This window comes from Solea solea, chromosome 17 (assembly GCF_958295425.1).
Source record: "Solea solea chromosome 17, fSolSol10.1, whole genome shotgun sequence".
Classification (NCBI taxonomy): Eukaryota; Metazoa; Chordata; class Actinopteri; order Pleuronectiformes; family Soleidae; genus Solea; species Solea solea.
In genome coordinates, this window is record NC_081150.1 from 14773704 (window position 1) to 14793631 (window position 19928).

At 39.4% G+C, this 19928-nt stretch overlaps 1 protein-coding gene across 2 annotated transcripts; it reads left to right on the forward strand.

Annotated features, from left to right (window-relative positions):
* The first annotated feature begins 6646 nt into the window (after positions 1 to 6646).
* On the forward strand, positions 6647 to 10475 carry hlx1 (H2.0-like homeo box 1 (Drosophila)). 2 transcript variants are annotated; one of them, XM_058612645.1, is made up of 4 exons: positions 6648 to 7287; positions 7846 to 8022; positions 8192 to 8376; positions 9637 to 10475. In XM_058612645.1, the coding sequence occupies exons 1-4, from the start codon at positions 6825 to 6827 to the stop codon at positions 9973 to 9975; spliced, it is 1164 nt and encodes a 387-aa protein (XP_058468628.1). In that variant the 5' UTR covers positions 6648 to 6824; the 3' UTR covers positions 9976 to 10475. The 2 variants fall into 2 exon arrangements, with proteins under 2 accessions (XP_058468630.1, XP_058468628.1); XM_058612647.1 differs by lacking the exon at positions 7846 to 8022 and having other exon boundaries at positions 6647 to 7287.
* Positions 10476 to 19928: the final 9453 nt, after the last annotated feature.

Here is a 19928-nt window from a genome sequence, read left to right on the forward strand (position 1 = left end):
GGCAGCTTAAAGCTGTTTTTACCCTAAACGGATGGTTTTACTCTGATTCATATTTAACAGTTTTCATTAAAGCAGCAGCCCCTTGGCGTGTTTACGGCAGAGGGCAGGCGGTGCTGAGTGTGATTAGTCTACCACTCCAATGTCCACTCTAATGACCACTTCATATTCTAAACTCAGAGCAGAAAGCAAAGAGCCACAAACTCAACCGGGAAACATCCATTTTCCTTTTCATCCATGTGATTTTAAATGTGATTGTGTGTAACTGCAGGAATATAATTCACTTAATCCTCATCAAAAATGAAAATGACCTTAGGAAGTAAAAGGATTTAGTCACTGGAGGGAGCTGTTTGCACATTTAGTGTTCATTACTGTCACTAAATGGTGTATAATGTCTGTAGAAATTATTATTCTGAATTGAATTCATACATCAGATTTTCCTGTGATCATATTGCAAATATAGTGACTTTGTGGGCCTGTATACACTTACATTGTACTGTATTTTTAAAGTTGCATAAGTATATGTCAACATTTTCTTCAGAGCTATGACCAATTTGAGGTAAATTGCAGTAGAAATCAAGTACAATTTTGAATTACTTGTACCTGTTTATGCTTCAAATGCATCTCTGTTGTCCAACATAAGAAACATCACAGTCAAAAAAACTTAATTAGTATTTTTACTGTACTTCACTACGTTTTAAATCACATGCGTCAATTTTTTTTAGCTTGAATTCAAATAATAAAAATCACGCATTGGAAACTTTGGCAGTGAATGATGAGAACAGGTGAATGAATGATGAGGACATGTGAAGACAGGTGAATTGGTGTTAATTAAGGGTCCCTGAGTGAGTGACATCTGTGACCTTTGACCCATGTTGACTGATACATTATGTGTTAACATATTTTATTTTGTCAGCACTTTAATTTGTAAAGGTTTGCCTTTAATTAAAAACAATTCATGTGAGATTTGTGTCCCCTTGTCCTTTTTGCACGACACAAGAAAGAACCCCAACCTTGTTAAAAAAGTAACTTTTACTCAGACTAAATTTCAAACAATTTTTTACTTTAACTTGAGTCCATTTTTAGACCACTACTTTGACTTGTACTTAATAAAAACGTGACCAAAACAGTAGTAATTTTACTTGAGTGGAATATTTCAGTACTCTCATTTAAATATGAGACGTGTAGGAAATGTTGTCGTGAACCAGACGTCCTCTCACTGTCACACTTTGAACCTGCAATTAAATATCGTGTGAGTTCATCTGAACCTCAGCGAGAGTTCAGCGTTGGAGATATATTAGATGTATTCAGGGTCACATAAACGGGGCAGTCTTGTTTTGAATTGACTTTAGACTCATCCCTCAGTTCTTTTTTTTCCCCCCTCTCCTCTCCTCTCTGTGGAAATGATGGCAGCGTGCCATACAGAAGGCTGTGTACAATGGCCCAGGTCCCATTAAATCTGCGAAAGTTCCTTCCTGAGGCAAACATTGCCAGAAATAGTCATTTTGGCCCGAGGCGGAGTCTTAACAGAGGGGAGCAATCATTCTCGGTGTAATAATGGTAATCATTTGATTCTGTCCGGCAGCTTCAGATCCAGCAGGGCTGCAGTCGGAGGCGCTCATTCAGTTTTCCTGCGCCTGATAAGGCTTCCTGAAAAACACACAGCGAGCAATCAGGCGACAACAATAGGCCCCCGTCAGCTGCTCCAGACCCCAGGTAGTCAACAGAGCACAGTAGCACCGCTTTGTGTTTGAAAGAGCCAGTGTTTATTTTCAATTTTCCCACATCTCTGACAAGCAATGGACTCTTGTATGCATGTACCAGCCCTCTCATTACCCACCCAAGTAAAATAATGATTCAAAACAATAAAATACATTAGTACTTTTTGGATCATCTTAATGTAAGAATTACACATAAGTATGTGCGTATAAGAGTTGAATCCCTTTAGAATGAAAAATAAAAGATTCAGCTCGGACACACAAACCAGCCAGAGCAAACATACACGTTGAAGTGTGACGTTTATGACGCAAGCATTAGAGTAAAGTTTGGCTTATACCCTCTGCAGAGTGATGTCCATGCATGTTTCCAAACATGGGGCTCACGTCCCTTGAAAGTGCCACCAATTAAATCTGAGGGGTCATGAGATGAAAGGAAGAAAAAGGGTAAAAAGGTTATATTACAGTTCATTAAATTGCATGATACTTATATTTTGCCAATAGCTTGACAGTGAGAATTACTACATGATAGAGGTCTCAAACTCGCGGCCCACGGCCCACATGTGGTCCCCAGGTCAATTTCATGCGGCCCTCCACTTAATATATTATTATGATTTATGATTTGAGTTACTTCCATATGTTTTTTGCATCATAAATGTGTCTATATTTTAACTTAGATATATTTTACTCAAAAATGTACTTAAATTTTATTCCACTTGACATTAAACCAAACTAGACATTCAGTGGCATGTAGGTCACATGGTGAGTTTGAGAGGCCTGTTATAGAAGCTATCATCACTGCAATATCTTTACATAAAAATGCTTTGGATTAGGGTCAACATCGTTTATTATTTTTTGAAATCATGTCTTCTTTCACAGTATTTACACACACTAGCTTTATTTTGGAGATAAAACTGCTTCTGACTGACTGACAAATTGGGGTTAAAATGTGCTTTTCTTCACGATTTGGTTTGTTTTTACCAAGTTGTTACCTGGTAAGTACGTTAGAAATTATTATCATATAATTACTTTATTAAAAAATAAAGGCTTCTTAAAGCCTTGGACTGTCACTTACACTTAATGGACTCTTCCTTAAGATAAAAAAAAAGGATCCTAAAGGTCAAAAGGTTGCATTTTAACAGAGGGCTTGCTTTTGCCCAGTCTTCTGGGTTCTGTTGTACAATATTTAATATATTTAAGTGATTAATCTCCCCCCTTTTTTTTTTAATATTTAATGATTTAACCCTCCTTTTCCCCCCATTACATTTTCATTGCCTTTATCCCTTACTCCTAAGACACTTATTCCAGTGAAACCGTATTAGTTTGGCAAATCCGCTTCAGACTCTTGAGGCCTCAGATGGAGACTGATTCCTTTTTAAGAAGCCAGAAGGATTACAGCGAGGGACGCCGTGCAGTTTAATCTTGCAGTGCGTCATCTTAATTGAGAAGCCATATGTTTGTATGTAAAATATTTAGAACTGAAAATGAAGAATAGTCTTCGAATAAATGTCCTTATTTGGAAAAAACACGTGAAAACAACCCTTCGGTATATAATAAAATATCCAGTATTCAGGCTAAAAAGAACATCTCAATTATTGTCTGTGCTGTCTCTGTTGCTGAGGACAAAATTCACGTCTCATGTGCTTTCAGTCTCTTTACCATGAGGCAAGAGAGTCGCTGGCACTGGCTCTAATCCCACATACCATAATTTAAACAGCTCCACACAGAGCTGACGTGGAAACAGGGGGGAAATAAACGTGAATAATCGTATCCAGCAGAGCTGAGAGCAAGCTGCAAAAGCCATACCACACTATACTGCAGGTGATTAGTGGATAAGAATGTGCTTCTCTTTTCTTTTTTTTTTTTACAATATTCACTTTTTTAGACCTGAGAATGGCTTCAGTAATATGAGAGACCAGAGGAAAGGTTCAGCGTTTATTCTTCTATGTGTTAAAGTAACAGCTGACTTTATGCTCTGATGGCTGAAACACATTGATGCTGGAGTGCATGTGTATCTATCAATCAATCCATGGAAACTTTTATTTTTCTTATCAGTGTAAATATTCTGTACATAAGAGATTCAGCCACTCTGTATATTTTGTAATTAAAAAGCTAAATATTATTAGACCCTTTAGTGTATAGGAAACATGCTTCATGGAATCCTTTTGTGTTGTATTATTTAAATACAGTAATGCTCCTTTATTGTTGTGTTGCACTGTTGAAATGAGACCATACTGTGTCTCAATGGGATAACCTGCATAAATAAAGGTTAAATAAATAAAAAAAAAACATGGTCAAAAATAGCTGCATTCCTAATGGTTTAAAAACTGTTTTATTGTCACATCTTTGTTGCCAGAACATTGAAAAACATTCTCACATTCTATTTATTGTTTACTGGCAATTCAGCCATTCATAAACTAACAAACATAATTTACAGTGACCTGTTTTATTTGAACACTGTGTGACAGGTGAAAGAATATCTGCAGCACTCATGATCTGAAACCTCCTTCAATTTGTTTTGGGCTGCATTTATAATGTGTGATATTCTGTATTCATTGTGCAATATTTGAATTTTTAATTTATGCATCACGCCTTCTGGCCTGTATTTAATTTCCAGTTATGTTACAAACCAACAAACTAAAATAATAATTAAAAATGTTTTTAAATTACTACTTTATGTTGCTTTTTGTTCAATGGGTTGTGAGGGTTGAATTATTTTTATTTTACCGTTCTTAAAAAAATAAGAATCTATACTGTGATTTCACATAATTCATACATCCATGTACTATGTCATGTCCAATCCTGTTTATATTGTAATTACCAATCTCAGTGTATATTCTGGTAACTTAATGTCTATTTTTTTTTACCTTTTTATAGTCTTATTGTTCCCATTGTACATTTACAAATGTGAAAAATGCACGTTTATGATTTATTACCTTACTCTTTGCTGTCTTTGCTGCTGTGACACTGTACATTCCCCCACTGTGGGATTAATAAAGGATTATTTTATCTTAATTCTGGTATTTTATTCACATTCTTCTCCTCGGTATTAATAAACCAGCACTATATATATACTGTATGTTTGCCCTGATAATACACATTTGACAGACTGTATTAATTACTGAAGAAGGAGTGAATATACTCGACACTGACCATCACGTCCGTGTTTGACTGTAACTCTGAAAAAAGTCTGATCTGAAAAGCTCATCAGCACCTGAAATAACCACAGGCTGCTAACATCCTCTTCCCTGGATTGTTTTGACTGCGTGATGGAGGGCAAACGTTAACACACACACACACACACACACACACACACACAGAGAGAGAAAAATATACCGTTTCTAATTTTAACCTGCAGGAAAAGTGTCACTCGAAACAGCATGATATGCTCAGGGTCATCGGCGCTTCCGCGCGCATGAATCACAGCGAAATGAACGCGGACTTCAGAAAAACCATTGTTCCAACAACACATGAGAACTCCGTGTGTGTGTGTGTGTGTGTGAGGGGGATGGTGGGGGAGGAGGGTCATTTTTATTGGCAGTTAAAACAAATAAAGTTTTGTTATTATACTCTATCCATGTATGGTGTTCAGTGATTTTTGGTTTTCTATGTCTTTTTTTTTAATTTACTAAATTCTTTTGAAAACTCACAAAAAAAAAACATTTTAAATACATAAAAAAAATGGTTTTGGTTCAGTTAAATCCAGTGTGGTAATGTACAAAATTCACGTATCTGTACTTTGCTTTGTTATTTATATTTCTCGCATCTTTTACTTTTACTCCACTAGATTTCCTCTAACTATCTTTGTTACTCATTTACTACCAAATCAAATCAGGAGAAGAAGAGTTGGTATTATGGTCTGTTTATATTGAGCTTTTCTAGTCTTGATGAGCTGCTTTACATTCACATGCTGCAACATGGGGTTCAATCCTAACTCTCACTTTTAAAAAAATAATAATTTTACTTCTAAAACTTAGACTTTAACAGACAGTAAATGTCATATACTTTAAGACTTTTACTTAAGTCATATTAAAAAAAAAATGTGACTTCAACTTCTACCAAAGTCATTTTCTGGAAGATATTTGTACTTAAAGTATCCCTTAAGGTACTTTATACAAGACTGGTTAAATCCACTTTAACCAAGTTAATTTCTACTGCTCACATTATAAAATCTAAACTCCTCCAGTCTCGGACCCACGGTGTGAATCCTGCAGGGGCCTCGCGGTTGAAGTATCGCCCTCTGAAGTTAATTGTGTTTTGGTTTTAAAGAGGGAATAGATTTCCTTTGTTTATTATAAGCATGGGGACGGATTTGCGTCACTGTGCAACTTGCGGCTCGAGATAAAGTTGCACAAATATTGAAAAGGGGAAGCTCTTACAGTCATTATAAAGCCCCCCACCCCACACCCACCCCTCCTTTTGCTCCGGAAGAAATAAGGATTTCTGCTGCATCCTAAAAATACTGAAACAGGATCTATTTTGGGGGCAAATCTAACAGGCGCATCCGCTCATTTAACACGAATCACGGGTCCATCAAAAACAGGATGAGACGGAGCTAATAGACGCGCGCGCGCGCACTCGGGCGGTTTGATTGCACTATTTCTATTTAACCACAAAATATTTATCTTCTGAAGATTATTATTATTATTATTATTTCCCAAATGTGTGCATGTTTTTCTTAATTTTTCACGCTGTCAAAGCTGATTTTGGAAATAAATATGCTGTTCAGTGAAACGCAATAAAAAAAACGGAGTTGTTCTCTTTAAGTGATCAATCCATCATCTCAGGATCAAAATTACTTTACGTGTGTGTGTGTGTGTGTGTGTGGTTGCGCATCATCCTGATTTGCATGTGTGTGTGATGTGAGCGAGTGCCACGACAGCCATTGGTCCAGACAGCAACCAATCAGTGTCAGTGGAGGAACTTCGGAGTGGAAGAGCAGGGTCAGGATCTCAGAGTTGGGAGAGTGATTTTGGCACTTGCACAAAGCGGACGAAGATCTGTTTTAAAGCGTTGTCACTGCATCTTCTGCTTTTCCCCCCCCCCACACACATGCCTGTGCTTTTAAACTCTCTCCTGACAAACAACAAGAAGCGCTAAAACAACTGCGGGATGTACACGGCCGGGCTCAACCCGTTTTACGCGTCCAACTTCAGCCTCTGGTCCGCGTACTGCGCGGGCGGCTTCGCTGTGGATACGATAAAGAAGCCGTCCTTTTGCATCGCAGACATCCTGCAGGCTGGAGAGGCGGAGAACATCCCCGGCTCGTCGGCGCTCGTGGTGCACATGGGACACCACCACGGGCACCACCACCACCAGCAGCGCGCGCAGCAGGCGCACTCCGGCGGCTCTCCGCTGCGTCCTTCCCCCGTGGCGCCGGAGCCGTCCGCGTACGGCGCGAGGCTCAGTCCGGCGTCCCCGTACCACAGACACGGACTACACTTGACCTCTGTGTCCAGACAATTTAACTCCCAGCAAGCGCCTCCGCCTTCGAGCAAGGACCTCAAATTCGGAATTGATCGGATATTGTCGACAGACTTCGATCCAAAAGGAAAAGAAACGTCGACGTTAAGAGGTGAGCAGAGAGGTTTTTATTCAAAACTCCCCTTTAAAAAAAAAAAGTGAAGTAAAGTGTGTGGAGATGTTTCCACCCGTGGCATCTTTAAATCTTTAAAAATATACTGTGACATCCTGGTGCCATTAATGACATCATTACTTTTGACACAAGACAAAACATGTCTAAGTTTAGAAAGTGGAAGCAGCAGAGCAGCAGTGACTATGTTACCTGAAGCACTTTGAGTCTGTGCGCAAACAGAGATCGAGATAACACATCAATTCTCCTTATTGCGTCTTTTCATGTGCCGTTTGCAAAGTCACACGTAACTCTTTTATTAAATGCTCCATCCTATGTGACATCAACCAGCACTTTAAAGAGATGAGTGGGGGAATCCTCGCCTCTCCTCTCCTGCCTCCTGCAGCTCAGTCTCACTGCATCCATACTTGAGTCCATTTACCCCTTCACAAAAAACAGAGAAGAGAAGAGAAAGAGCAGAGTCAGTGATAGTCTGCCTGTGTCTTACTGCGATTACTCTCTCCTGACTGAAGCCCATATCATGTCTCGCTCTTGTAACAGATCTCACGTCCATCATTAGCTCGAACCGTCAGTCAGGGATCCACATCCCCGTTCAGCCTCCGGCCAGCCAGTACTTCTCCTCCATAGACCCCGGGATGAGCGACGCGTCCTCCATGCTGAGCTCAGGCAGCAGCAGCAGACAATCAGGCCAGCATCAGTTTCAGGACACCTTCCCAGGTAGTGGACTCATGTAGGACTGAGACAGACAGGAGGCACGGCCTGTCCTGTCCTCTCTCTGCAGTGTCTGTGTGAGAGAGAGAGACACACACACACACCTGCAGTGGGTCCAGGGTTTTCCTTCCATGCGTTCTCATGATGTCCTGTGTCCTCCTCACGTGTCTTTTAGGTCCATACGCTGTACTCACGAAAGACACAATGCCACAGACGTACAAGAGGAAAAGGTCGTGGTCGAGGGCCGTGTTCTCCAACCTGCAGAGGAAAGGGCTGGAGAAGAGGTTCGAGATCCAGAAGTATGTCACCAAGCCGGACAGAAAGCAGCTGGCTGCCATGCTGGGGCTCACAGACGCTCAGGTGAGAGAAGTCATGCACAGGTCAACATGTAGAGGCCTAGATTTGACCTGCACAGCCTGACACTGTGACCAAACACACTCTGGAATAGTGTGTGTATACAACAACAAATTTGACTTGAAGCCTTTATACATGTCTACAATAATGGCGTTTTTAAGAGGACATACTTTAAAAATAAATAAGATAAACCTTAGCAACTTATTGTATACTGATTTTTAATCTGGGCCTAAAAACCAATGGCAGGCTGCAGTGTTTTTGTAAAATAACACAAAATAATAGGTCTTAACACCTCATTTTAACACATTATTTTTTTAATTTATAGTGATATTTAATTACATTGTGTTTAGAATTTGTGTTTTTGAATGTTTGTTCCCCGCAAAACGCTATAGACTCTTAAAATACCCACTCAGTCACGGATGACAGATTGTGCTTTAACTCCCACGTTTCCAGAATTATAGACAGGGTGGTCATGACCTCAGTGTCCTGTGTGTGTGTGTGTGTGTGTGTGTGTGTACTGCACAGGAAAATCTACTGTATTTTGTCCAACATCAATATTCCTCACAGAAGGAACTAGGATTTGTCTTCATAAAGACTTATTTGATTCAAATTTAACTTTAAAACCTTAACATTATGAATCAATTATTATTTGTACTATTATTATTATTATTATTATTATTATTATAATTATCATCACTCAATCCAGGTTTTTGACGTCAGGTGGTGCAGCTTAAATGTATATAACGTTAAATCTTATTGTTTTTTAATTGATATTTTACCTATAGAACCTATATTACCCATGCTATTATATTCTGGGTTTTTCAATTATTATTATTATTATTACTATTATTATTAACTGAGGAGGAGGATACATATTTATACAGCTAGACAACATTTTATCTTGTGCCTTTTGGCAACTCCATGTCATTAAATCAAACAAGATAAGAAAGACATAATAAATATAAAAGTAGACATATTGTTACATTAATGATTTTGTATTAGAACATGGAGTATTTCTAAATAATTACCATCACTTTATCAACATTTTCTTGCTGAATTTTAATATAGTTGTACGTTTTATGCCACCATATGATTTGGTTAAATAATATTATCCATTCTGTGCAGAATTTGCATGCAAAGTTAGAAGTTGCAATATTTTTTTGTTATAATGTTTATTTTTATGGGGAAAAATAAAAGGAAAATACATGGATGTGTTGTCCTTGAATTGCTGTTGACATGTGGCGTTTGCACGTGCGTTGTCTGCAGGTGAAGGTGTGGTTCCAGAACAGGCGCATGAAGTGGAGACACTCCAAAGAAGCGCAGGCTCAGAAGGACAAGGAGAAGGACGAGAAGCCCGACAAGAGCGCGTCAGAGTCCGGCTGCAGGGACGCCGCCAAGGAGCCCACGGAGTCCGAGTGTGAGAGCGAGGGCAGGAGCGAGTGCGAGTCAGACGAGGCCGCGGAGGAGGAAAACTCCGACGCGCACGACGTGGACATTTCCGATCACGTGAATAAACCCAGCGTGATCATGAGCGGGGGCGCGCCTGGGAGCAGCGCGGCCGCGGCCTCGGTCACAGACACAGCGGCCTCACAAGTGTTAATATGAAGGAGGTCATGGACAATATTATAATAATTATAATTTGTATTATTATTTTCCACAGAAGAACCACAGTGAATTTTGACAAGCAACTAAAAGAGGAACTTTATTTTTTATTTTTTTTAAAGCCCATAAACCAGGAACTTTATCCAAATTCAATTTTATTTGATCTTCTTCTTCTTATTTTCCAGATTTAAACCACTGCCTGTATTTTAGTCGAACAGTCAGACTTCCGGTCACTTCTGTGTGCATCATGTTTTTTTTTTTCCTCCTCATGTGAAGGAGGAAAATAATGCGGTTGTGAATTTTATTGTTAGGTTATGAACCACTCTCTTTTTTCCACGCTGTAAATGAAATCTCAGAGCATCACGCAGTGTTCATGTACCCTATTGATGTTAATGTTGTTGTTGTTTTTTTCTCTGAGTAAAACAGTTTATTGTGTTATTTTTGTTAAGAATAATTTGCACTGAAAGTATTGTAAATAAAACGTTTCTTACTTTAAAAAAATATTCCTCTTCTCCTTCCATTATTATTATTATTATTATTATTACCATAATGCCTATTATTAGCATTTAGTATAAAATTGCAAGCCGGTCGTTGATGATGATTATGTCAGGATTCTGATTCTGTCCTCGGAATCCCATTGGAAATGTGTGGGATTTAAGCATTTACGCATGTTGACGTGCGTAATGTGCAGCCTATACGCACATAATTATTATTATTCACTTTCGTAGATTAAATCACTTAATTCGGCGAGAGGTTGACTCGTCAATTTTCAGTTAAATATAATTTTAATCTATTTTGTTTGTTTCATATGTATATACTCATAATCAACTTCTCTTCTTGACTGTTTCGGGGGCCTTGCGTGTTTTAATGGACGCCGGAGCCTATTATAAGAGATTTTACAATTATACTGACAAGTCAACCTCACGCCGAATTAAGTGATTTCATCTCCGAAAATGAATAACACTACTTGTTTGCGTATAGGTCGCACATTACGCACGTCAGCATGCGTTAAATGCATAAATCCCGCACATTTTCAATGGGATTCCGGGGATTCTGCTTCAGATTACTTATACTTAAAAAAAACTGTTAACAGACAAGCTGAGTCGCCCCGAGACCCACCTCCATTATAAATGTATACATCTTCAGGCCTTCGTCTCCTATATGAGCATGAACATCCATTTCTCCTGGCACAGAGAAGCGAGAGAAGAAGGAGGAGAAGAGGCTGGTTTATAGTTTGTATACATTTGCTGGCTCCAGATAGCAGCGACGACCCGGATGAAGTGTAATTTATGTATCCAGACACAGATACAATCAACATCTCCGTTTATAGTGCTGCTCATAACTTCTCCCCCCAACCCCATTCCTCCTCCTCCTCCTCCTCCTCCTCAGCCATTTTCTAAACCGCTAATATTCCAACATCACTTGTCTCGTGTTTGTTTAATATCATGACTAATAAGAAAACCATGCCCTCTCTGATGTAACTAGAAGAGGATGCTGCAGTGTCGAAATGTAATTTCTCAATCCGCCTTATCAGGATCTGCTCAGTGGTGACTTGGAGAACAGGAGATAGAGGAGCTCCACACACACACACACACACACACACACTGATGTGTGCAGCACAATAAAACCAGCTTTTAATGACATGATGTCATGACATTCTCCCTCCTTTTACATGTCCATTGCATCCCTCTGTCTCTGTGAGAGTAATTATATTTTACAAGATCGCCATAAATCTAAAAACAAACCTCGCTGGCTTCTCTTCAAGGCCAAATTGTCATAGTTAGTTCTTTAAATGATGCCTTTCCGAGTATTAGCACTAATTCAAGGTGAAATAATTGTACTTTTTTTCCACAATGAATTGTTGTTGTGTAATAGAAGACTACATCGTTTCTCCAAGGCACTTTGAGAGAGTGAAGTGAAGGATAATTCAGCTGCAGCATTTGCAAAATGTCCTTTATAGAGTCATCACACTTCCCATCACTTCATCTGCCGTTGTTGTTGTTCTTCTTTTAACCGTGTTTCCTATTTTACTGATTTTACTGCATTGTAACTTCACCAACAAATGTTGTTCAATTGCACCTTTAAGTCTAAAAAACCTTTAAGTTCACACAAACATTGGTGTGTTATGTCAGAGGAATTTTAAATGTTTCAGTGCCTTAAGAAAACGTATAAATGATGAATAATTTTCACCGTTTGTCTGTCTCGGCCGTTAAGAGGTTTGTTGATGGAAAAATAAGCCTCACCGTGCTCGCTCTCACTTAACTATGTAGATCACCTACTTCGGTTTAACTAGCTGTGCCACACTGTCGTCCACACAATATATATAATGTACAAAAAAAAAGAAGAAGAAGAAAGTACTGGTAATAAAAAACACTTCAATCATAAATGTTCTTTTTTTGTGCCGAGCTGCGCCTGTCAGCACGGCCGTAGACGAGGTTTTAAGGGGCATAAATTCCTTTACCCTTCTCTCTCTAAAGAGATTATATATAACGTGTGACCAAACAAACAGGTCCATTATTATTGTATTTCATTATACGATTATTTAAAATAGTGTAATTTATGTCATTTAAACAACCAATGCTGTGTCCCCTAATTCTCAATAATAGTTTACTTATCTTATCTTAGAAGAAAAAATAAAAGTTATATCACATATCAAAGTATCAGTCAAGTGCTATTTTCATCATGTTTTGTTACTGTTTCGTGTACTTTTATATAGATTTGAGACAATTGTTTTGAAGTGGAAGTACAGGTATAAACTGCGTATTGACCGCAGATAACCCCCAAATACTACTTAACTGTACTGTAAAGAATAATATCATGGTTAATATGCACCCTTGTTATAATGTGGTGTTCAAGTCCTTGGGTTTAAAGTGTCTCGGACAGAAAACTCAAAGCCTTTATGGTTTATTTGTTGTGATGTTAAGCAGCAACATCATAGTGAGTGACCCAAAAACCTGGACCACCACAGACTCTCTCTCTCTCTCTCTCCTTCTCGACTACATGGTCCACTTTTCTTTACTCCGGAAAGAGGACTGACCCCCAGAGAGCTGCAGTTTTTCCGTTTTAGCGTAGCATCTTGAATTTCACTTTTCTCTCTCTCTCTCTCTCTCTGGCTCGGTCGTACAGTATACTGTACCTGCTGCATTTACTTTCCTCTCCACGCAGGAGATATTTCACCCACAAACGCCAGCACCCCCCCCCCCCCAATAAACTAACTCACTCACTCCGCCTGTGACGTTATGAAGTAGATGGCACTCTCTGGCTTAATCCCTCGCTCCTAATTCAACGCTGGGCTTGAAACGTTGTCAGAGTTATGATAGCCAGTTTCCATGGAAGGCAGTAAAAAAAAGAAACAACAACCCTGCAGGCACTTTATCAACTTAATATTAACTGTTAAACGCTCACATATTGAATATCTGGGTGGGTTAAGTCTCGAATTGTGCTCGGAAAGCCATAAATTACGCGAGTATTTGCAAAACGTACAATAACAATAACAATCCGAACGCTTAACATAATACCGAGAGGCCTTGATTTGTGAACTGTCCTCAGAACTTTTATGAGCAGGACAGGAGAAAGTCCATCTGGCCGGTATTTAATGTCAGCCTTTCCGCCCCTGTACGTTACCAAAAGAAACTGTCCTCTCTGTCCCTCCTGGCAACCCCGGGACAGGGTTACCCCCATAAAACAAGCCGGGCCTCACAGATTTCACTCAATATTTAACACTTTGAAAAAGTAACTGTGTTAAAAACAAATGGCCTCTGTGATAGCACGAGGGGGAGGGAGGGGCTTCCCGTCTGTCTGCAGCGCCTGAGGGATTAACGGGACTCAAAGCGGTGACGTCTCACCGCGCTTTGAGGTATTATCTGTGAGGATGTTTGATAGGCTGATGGAGATTTTGTTGTAATGCATCAGAGGAGGCATTACTGCGTGTAAAAGTGGGTTTAGAAATGGGAAGAAAAAGATATACCATAACTCAACAAGTGCTTGAGAAAGTACAAATGATGGAGGTTCAGGAATTGGGCTTCATCCCCGCAGATTAGGATGATAAAGGCAGTAATATTGTCATGTATTTGTTCAGAAACAATACAATAACAAACATGAAACTATGAGAAACTAAAACAGCAATATTGACCTCAGGGTTAACTTATCTTATCACTGTATAATATTCTCCTAGAAATAAAACTTTCATTAAACAAATTTGCTGATGTTTTTCCCCACTCTTTTTTGGAAAGATCCATTAAATAAATACATAAAAGTTGTACATAACTATAGAAAATGTCACATAAATTCAATATTAAAATTCAAATCAAAAAAAGAAAATGGTCAGAAATGTTATATTTTCGGCACAAATGTGTTTGTTGTGATTTACATAATAAATAGTGAATCATTTAAAAGCGTGTGCCCAAAATCAGGTTTGAGAAACTCATGCATTAAAGGATGATTGTGAATAAATGTGGTAAAAAAAATATGTTAAATGCTTAATGTTGTTCACTGTAAAAGAAGAAAATGGTCAACAAGATTTAAAAGAAACAAATTAATAAATCAATGAAGTGTATTCAAACTATAATAAGCAAGTTGTCTTCATACGTTGTTTACTTAATTCATTCAAGTGTAACCAGTTCAAGTCATTGTTCTAAGGTGAGTGTATGTGTAGAATTACCTATTAACTAAATTACACTGTTGGGTTATGTTTATATAACGAAAACAAACATAGATAGCAATCAAAAGTTCTTTTGTAACCGTGGAAAATACAGTATAAATAAAAGCTGGCAGACAGAATGGCTCCTGAAAATCAAACATATTATATTTGAGGTATTTTTATTCATAGTATGATCATCTAACATTACCTACATGCTAAAGATTACTTTCAAATATTAGTCCATTGAGTAAAACAAAGACACAAACCTTGATAAGTTTTGTTTTCGACTAAGTTTTAAAGGCACACACTCAAAAAAAAAAAAATGCTGTAAATTCTCAAATATCACAACCAGTAATGAATAGAAAAAAAACTCATGTTTTGGAGTCTGAGAGACTGGAGAGAGAGCGTTTTAATGTGCCGTTTATGATGTTGAAAGTTATTACGTGTGTCAAACACAACTGCATTTGAAGTGAAAAGCAAACAGAGTGCCGTGAATGCGCTGCTTTCTTCTTCAGCGATATGTTTCGCGCCTCTCCAAACGACACACTGGCCGCGTTTACCGACAATATTTGAATCCCTCAGATATAAATTAATGTTTTACAGCGGTTTCCACTGTGAGGTGTTAGCAAAACCACTCCACGCCCTCAAAGAAAATGTGTTCATCATCAGCGCAGCATTCTATTCAGTCACTGTATAGCAACAGGAGCGGTTGTTGATGCTATGTTTTTCCTTTTCGAGGTATGTTTGTTCCATCAAATCCTGATTTATGAGATTGGCTGGACGCTCTTTTTCTCAAATGAGCTCTGAATCATAGGCATGAGAGATGACTTCCTCCTGAGACTAGCAAAATATTATTACATGGTACAAAGCTTTAATTAGATAGGAGGCCAAAACGTTTCCAGCCACCCCATCATTTTAATCCAATTCACTGAAATAACCCGTATCAGGTCTTTTATTTATGGGGTTTTATTCGAAATGCAGTCGTTTCTCCTTGAGAAAATTAGAAAAGTGTAGGTCTGAAGTTACAGTGGAGGAATAGTGAAATGAAGATTGTCCAAAGTGCCTGGAGAGTTTATTTTTAATGTGCTGTGTGTGAAATTGAAATATCCCCAAAGGAATCAATGGAACATACATAAGTGAATTACTTATTTTAACACAATTCCTCGCTGCACTTCAGATTCACCTTCAGTAAATATATGTTTGGTGTGTAAATCCAGAGGGTTTTTATAGAGCGAGCAGCTCTGCAGCTGCACACGTACCAAACATGTTCACCGAACGCGGAAAGCCGAGCGCCTCGCACAGGAGCTGTCGCCACATTTCCAAAAAAGCCACATTATTGAGTGCTTTTTTAACATGGTCGCAGTTTCCAAGCGTCTTGGCCTTGCTTTCAAAACCGGGCCGTTGCCAGCAGTTGGGAGTGGAAGAAGAAGTAAAGGAGGGGAAAGAAAAAAAAAAGAAAAAAAAAGACATCTCAAGTTAAATTTAAAGATGTGTTTCTCTTGGAAGCAAGGCTGCACTGCCATAAACCAAGGGAGACATTTTCATGCTCCACATTTTTCATGGTTTCTCTCCGAGTTTCCTCCCTTCCTTTCTCACTCCACCTCGGCTCCAGAGTTACCTACTGCTGCACTGGCTGCAGACCACAGCCTGCGGGGCACTGTGGGGTGGCCAGTTCCTCCCAAAAGACGCCCCCCCCCCCCCACCTTCCCCAAACTGCTTGTCCTTGGTTGGCTCTTACCGTTGAGGAACCCTCAGAGGATCTACCACCTGGACAGCGCTACTTAAACTTTCTTTCACCACCCTTCTCGAATAATACACGGCCTGCACACTCAGAGCTGATGGCCAACAGTAATCAGTTATAAGCTGAAAGTCCTCTGACCTACCGCTCAGTTTTTAATGTGGCCATGAAGGAACCGTTTTATTGCAGACTGCAGACGGTCGTCTTGCGCCAGCACTGTGTGGTATACGCTGTAATTTGTGAAGGGTGCAGAGGTTTGGTATTAATTAGGGTTGTGAAAATGGCAGCGGTCCGACCGCCTGCCCGTTTCCATAGAGGCCGAATTCACTGACTGATGTCCACACTGGGAGAGGGATTATGGCCGGGCGCTCTGACTGCCTGCTGAGACGCAAACACAAAAGAGAGGATGTAAAGAGGCACTTTCGTTTCACAGGACCTGTCATCAGCAGCAAATTTTCACTCTGCTCTCTGAAATCAGGGGTGAACGGCCTGCGGCTTTCAGACTAACCGTATGTCGGGTCGAGGCATGGGACGCAGCTGATGTTCTGTGTGTGCAAATGAGAGAGCTGCTCGCACGTTTCGACCTCAGAGCTGGCTCTCAGGAACACTGAAATTGTTATTTCTCTCAGTAATGAGAATATCATATTATGAGGTTAAATGGTTATGGGTTATGTATGAGTTTCAAAGCCGGGTCACTTCACATGGGTTTTACAACCTTTGCTGAGCAACAGTGGCCTCTACGGCCACGAGGTGTAATTAATTCCAATGCGCTCCGAGTCCATGTGGTTTTAGCGGTTCTCATGTACAGAAAATAAAGATTATCATCCGCTTGACCAGAGCTCTGACTGCATCTGCTAAACTGAAACCTCATGATCCCCAGCTTCCTGAACAAGAAGTGCTGTCGCTGAAACAAACATGCCAGAAATTCTTGATATTTTTAAATGTCCTCTGCTGAAAACCAGAGATGAATACTGTTTCTTTTTTTAATGAATACTTTTTTAAAGTTTTTAAATGACCTACAGTTCGGGCCTCTTGAGCATGCTGGTCTTGACTCAGGTCCATCACTCAGTCATCAAGTGTCATTATATTTATAATTATAAATATCTGACCCTACACAATCACAGTAAATGACTCAGTGGATATTTACAGTGCATTACTGTATCCTATACTGGACCATATCAAAATATTACTGAAATAATTTCAGTATAACACAGGTTTGCTATGTATTGCTATAATTTGTCAGTATTTTCCAGTATAAATACTGTTTTCTACTGAAAGGTTATGACCATTTAAAGACTGTATTTTGCTGAATATGCAGCTAAATGTAGCACTTTATTTATATGTGTACCTTATTGTATGTTTTCTATCTGTCTCTCTAGCTAGCTAGCTAGCTATATACCTGTGCTAGCTACCTGTGCTAGCTAGCTATTTACTGTACCTGTATCTCTATATCTTCCTTCATAAATACTGCACTGTATTCATAATAAAATATTATGTTGTAGCTTATGACAGTTAAAGTTGGTGAAAATATAATGATGTAGTGTAATGTGACTTTTACAAGAAAAAAAGCCTTTGAAATCCCGTAAATAACTCACAGTGTGTCAGTGAATGTGAGCACATCGTGCACTCCGTTTTAGCCTTGCTCTTTTTTTGGCCTCCGTCAACTCCTGAGGGAAATATCTGGCTAGTTAGCCGCTAATTGCTCCACTGTGTTCACCACCTACTCACTTAAATGTGACCTATCTTCTGTTTGGGTGTTGCAGAGGAGTTTGCGAGCTGTTTCACTGAGCACAGCTGCAGCGAGAATTGACACCGCGAGAGAAGTGTAAACTAAAACAGTTGTGTGAAAGAGAGCTAAATCATGAACTGAAACTCACTCTGAAGCCAAGAAGGGGGCTGCAAACACGGGTAATACTCTGCGGGCTCATCACAGTCAGAGACCCCTCAAATTGTTTTTAGACTTCCATTTTATCTGTTATGACTATAGATGGATACAGATAATATAACACACATTATTAGTGATTTCAGCGTACAGCAGAACCTGACACGTGCTACAGCTGGGGTCACCTGCGTGGCCTCTCGGAAGATAAATGTTGAGTCTGCTGAGTATAGCCTGAGGTTTCCTCATTTCCCCTTTATGGTGCTTATCGTGGCTCGCAGATGCTGTTTTAAAGAGAACAGCTAAAACGAAACACAATTCACTGAGTCGAGCTGCATGCATGTGTGTAATAGCGCTGATGTCAAATGACTGACAAGGGGTTTTATGCCTCTTCCTCCAGCGAATGCCACGTCATGCAAACATGTACCGTCTTTATCGAATCTAATTTTATCTAGATTTCCCACTTTGTGATAAGCAGTGTGAAATACTGTATTTTCCTTCCTGTGTCTATATTAAAAGTAAAAACCACATATTATATTATTGGCCTTATGCTTAACAGAGAATAAATCCACAAGTATGTATAATTGCTGTAAAATAAAAAATGGTCTGGTTTTCGTAGCATGAGAATATGAACGATATAGCCAAAGGTCGTCTCTTTTGGAGGCGGCAATCTTGCAGCAGTCCAAATTACGGTGGAGTGTTAGGGCCACGCGTGAAGAATTAATGAATAACGTCATTAAAGAGAGAGGCTTTACTTTATTGTTTTTTTTACCGCTTCCAGTCAAGAAAAGAGTTTCAAAATTCACATTTTAACCATGTCTGAGACTGACTCTACAGATTCTGTGGAGCGGTCGCTCTCTCGGATGGACATGTCGAGACGGAATGTCGAGATTATATTAATATTCCAACTTTACCCTCGAAACTTCGAGTATTAGCTCAGGGGATAACTACGCCCCCTGCTGTCTGACAAACCTGTATAAAACAGGAAGCAGGACATGTCACATGTGAGGAAGACCACAGGAAATGGTGGAAACATGTCAAGGTAATCACAAAACCTTATTTTTCCCTCTGACTGAACGAAACTTATGATCAATTAAACTCGATACATCGAGATTCAATCGATGGCGTGTTTTTGCTTTTTGAAGCTGAAGTTTACTTCTCAAACATAGAGGACCGACATCCTTTCTGGGGTGTGACGGCCACCGTAGTTACCCAATGTGGGTACACTCACACTGGGTGCTGAGGGTAGTTGGTGATTTGATGTGTGCCATGTCTGCCACTGTAGGGTGACCCTTCATTTGACTCATGTAGGGGCCAATTATTTTGTAAGTAATTGAATACTGGGCCAAAACATCGTATCCTCATCAGGCAAAAGTGCAGTCAGAAACAAAAACCCATGTTTGCTGCCTCAAGCTAACAATAATGTAGCCGTTGTCTTTAATCACCAGCTTGTTACAGAGACAAATACGTGTGAGATACGTACTCGTACTGTTAATATTTACTGTCCATCATTTCAATTTTAAGAATGACTTCTTCTTTGAGCCTAGCATATGCAAGTAGTTATTTTATGGACATTTACTCCCCAAACCTGGTTGTCTCCATGACAACAGCAGTGTTTTATTTAACATTTAATTTACGGAAGCAGTCAATTCTATTTTTTTTCAGAATAAAAGCTGTGAACCCGATATGGAATTTTAATC

What these genes read in the sequence shown, in the direction of transcription:
- hlx1 (XM_058612645.1), top strand. Translation starts at nt 6,825, where the DNA reads ATGTACACGGCCGGGCTCAACCCGTTTTACGCGTCCAACTTCAGCCTC. An exon ending in GTTTCAGGACACCTTCCCAG is followed by an intron (nt 8,023 to 8,191) that starts GTAGTGGACTCA and finishes CGTGTCTTTTAG; the next exon opens with GTCCATACGCTGTACTCACG. An exon ending in TGGGGCTCACAGACGCTCAG is followed by an intron (nt 8,377 to 9,636) that starts GTGAGAGAAGTC and finishes CGTTGTCTGCAG; the next exon opens with GTGAAGGTGTGGTTCCAGAA.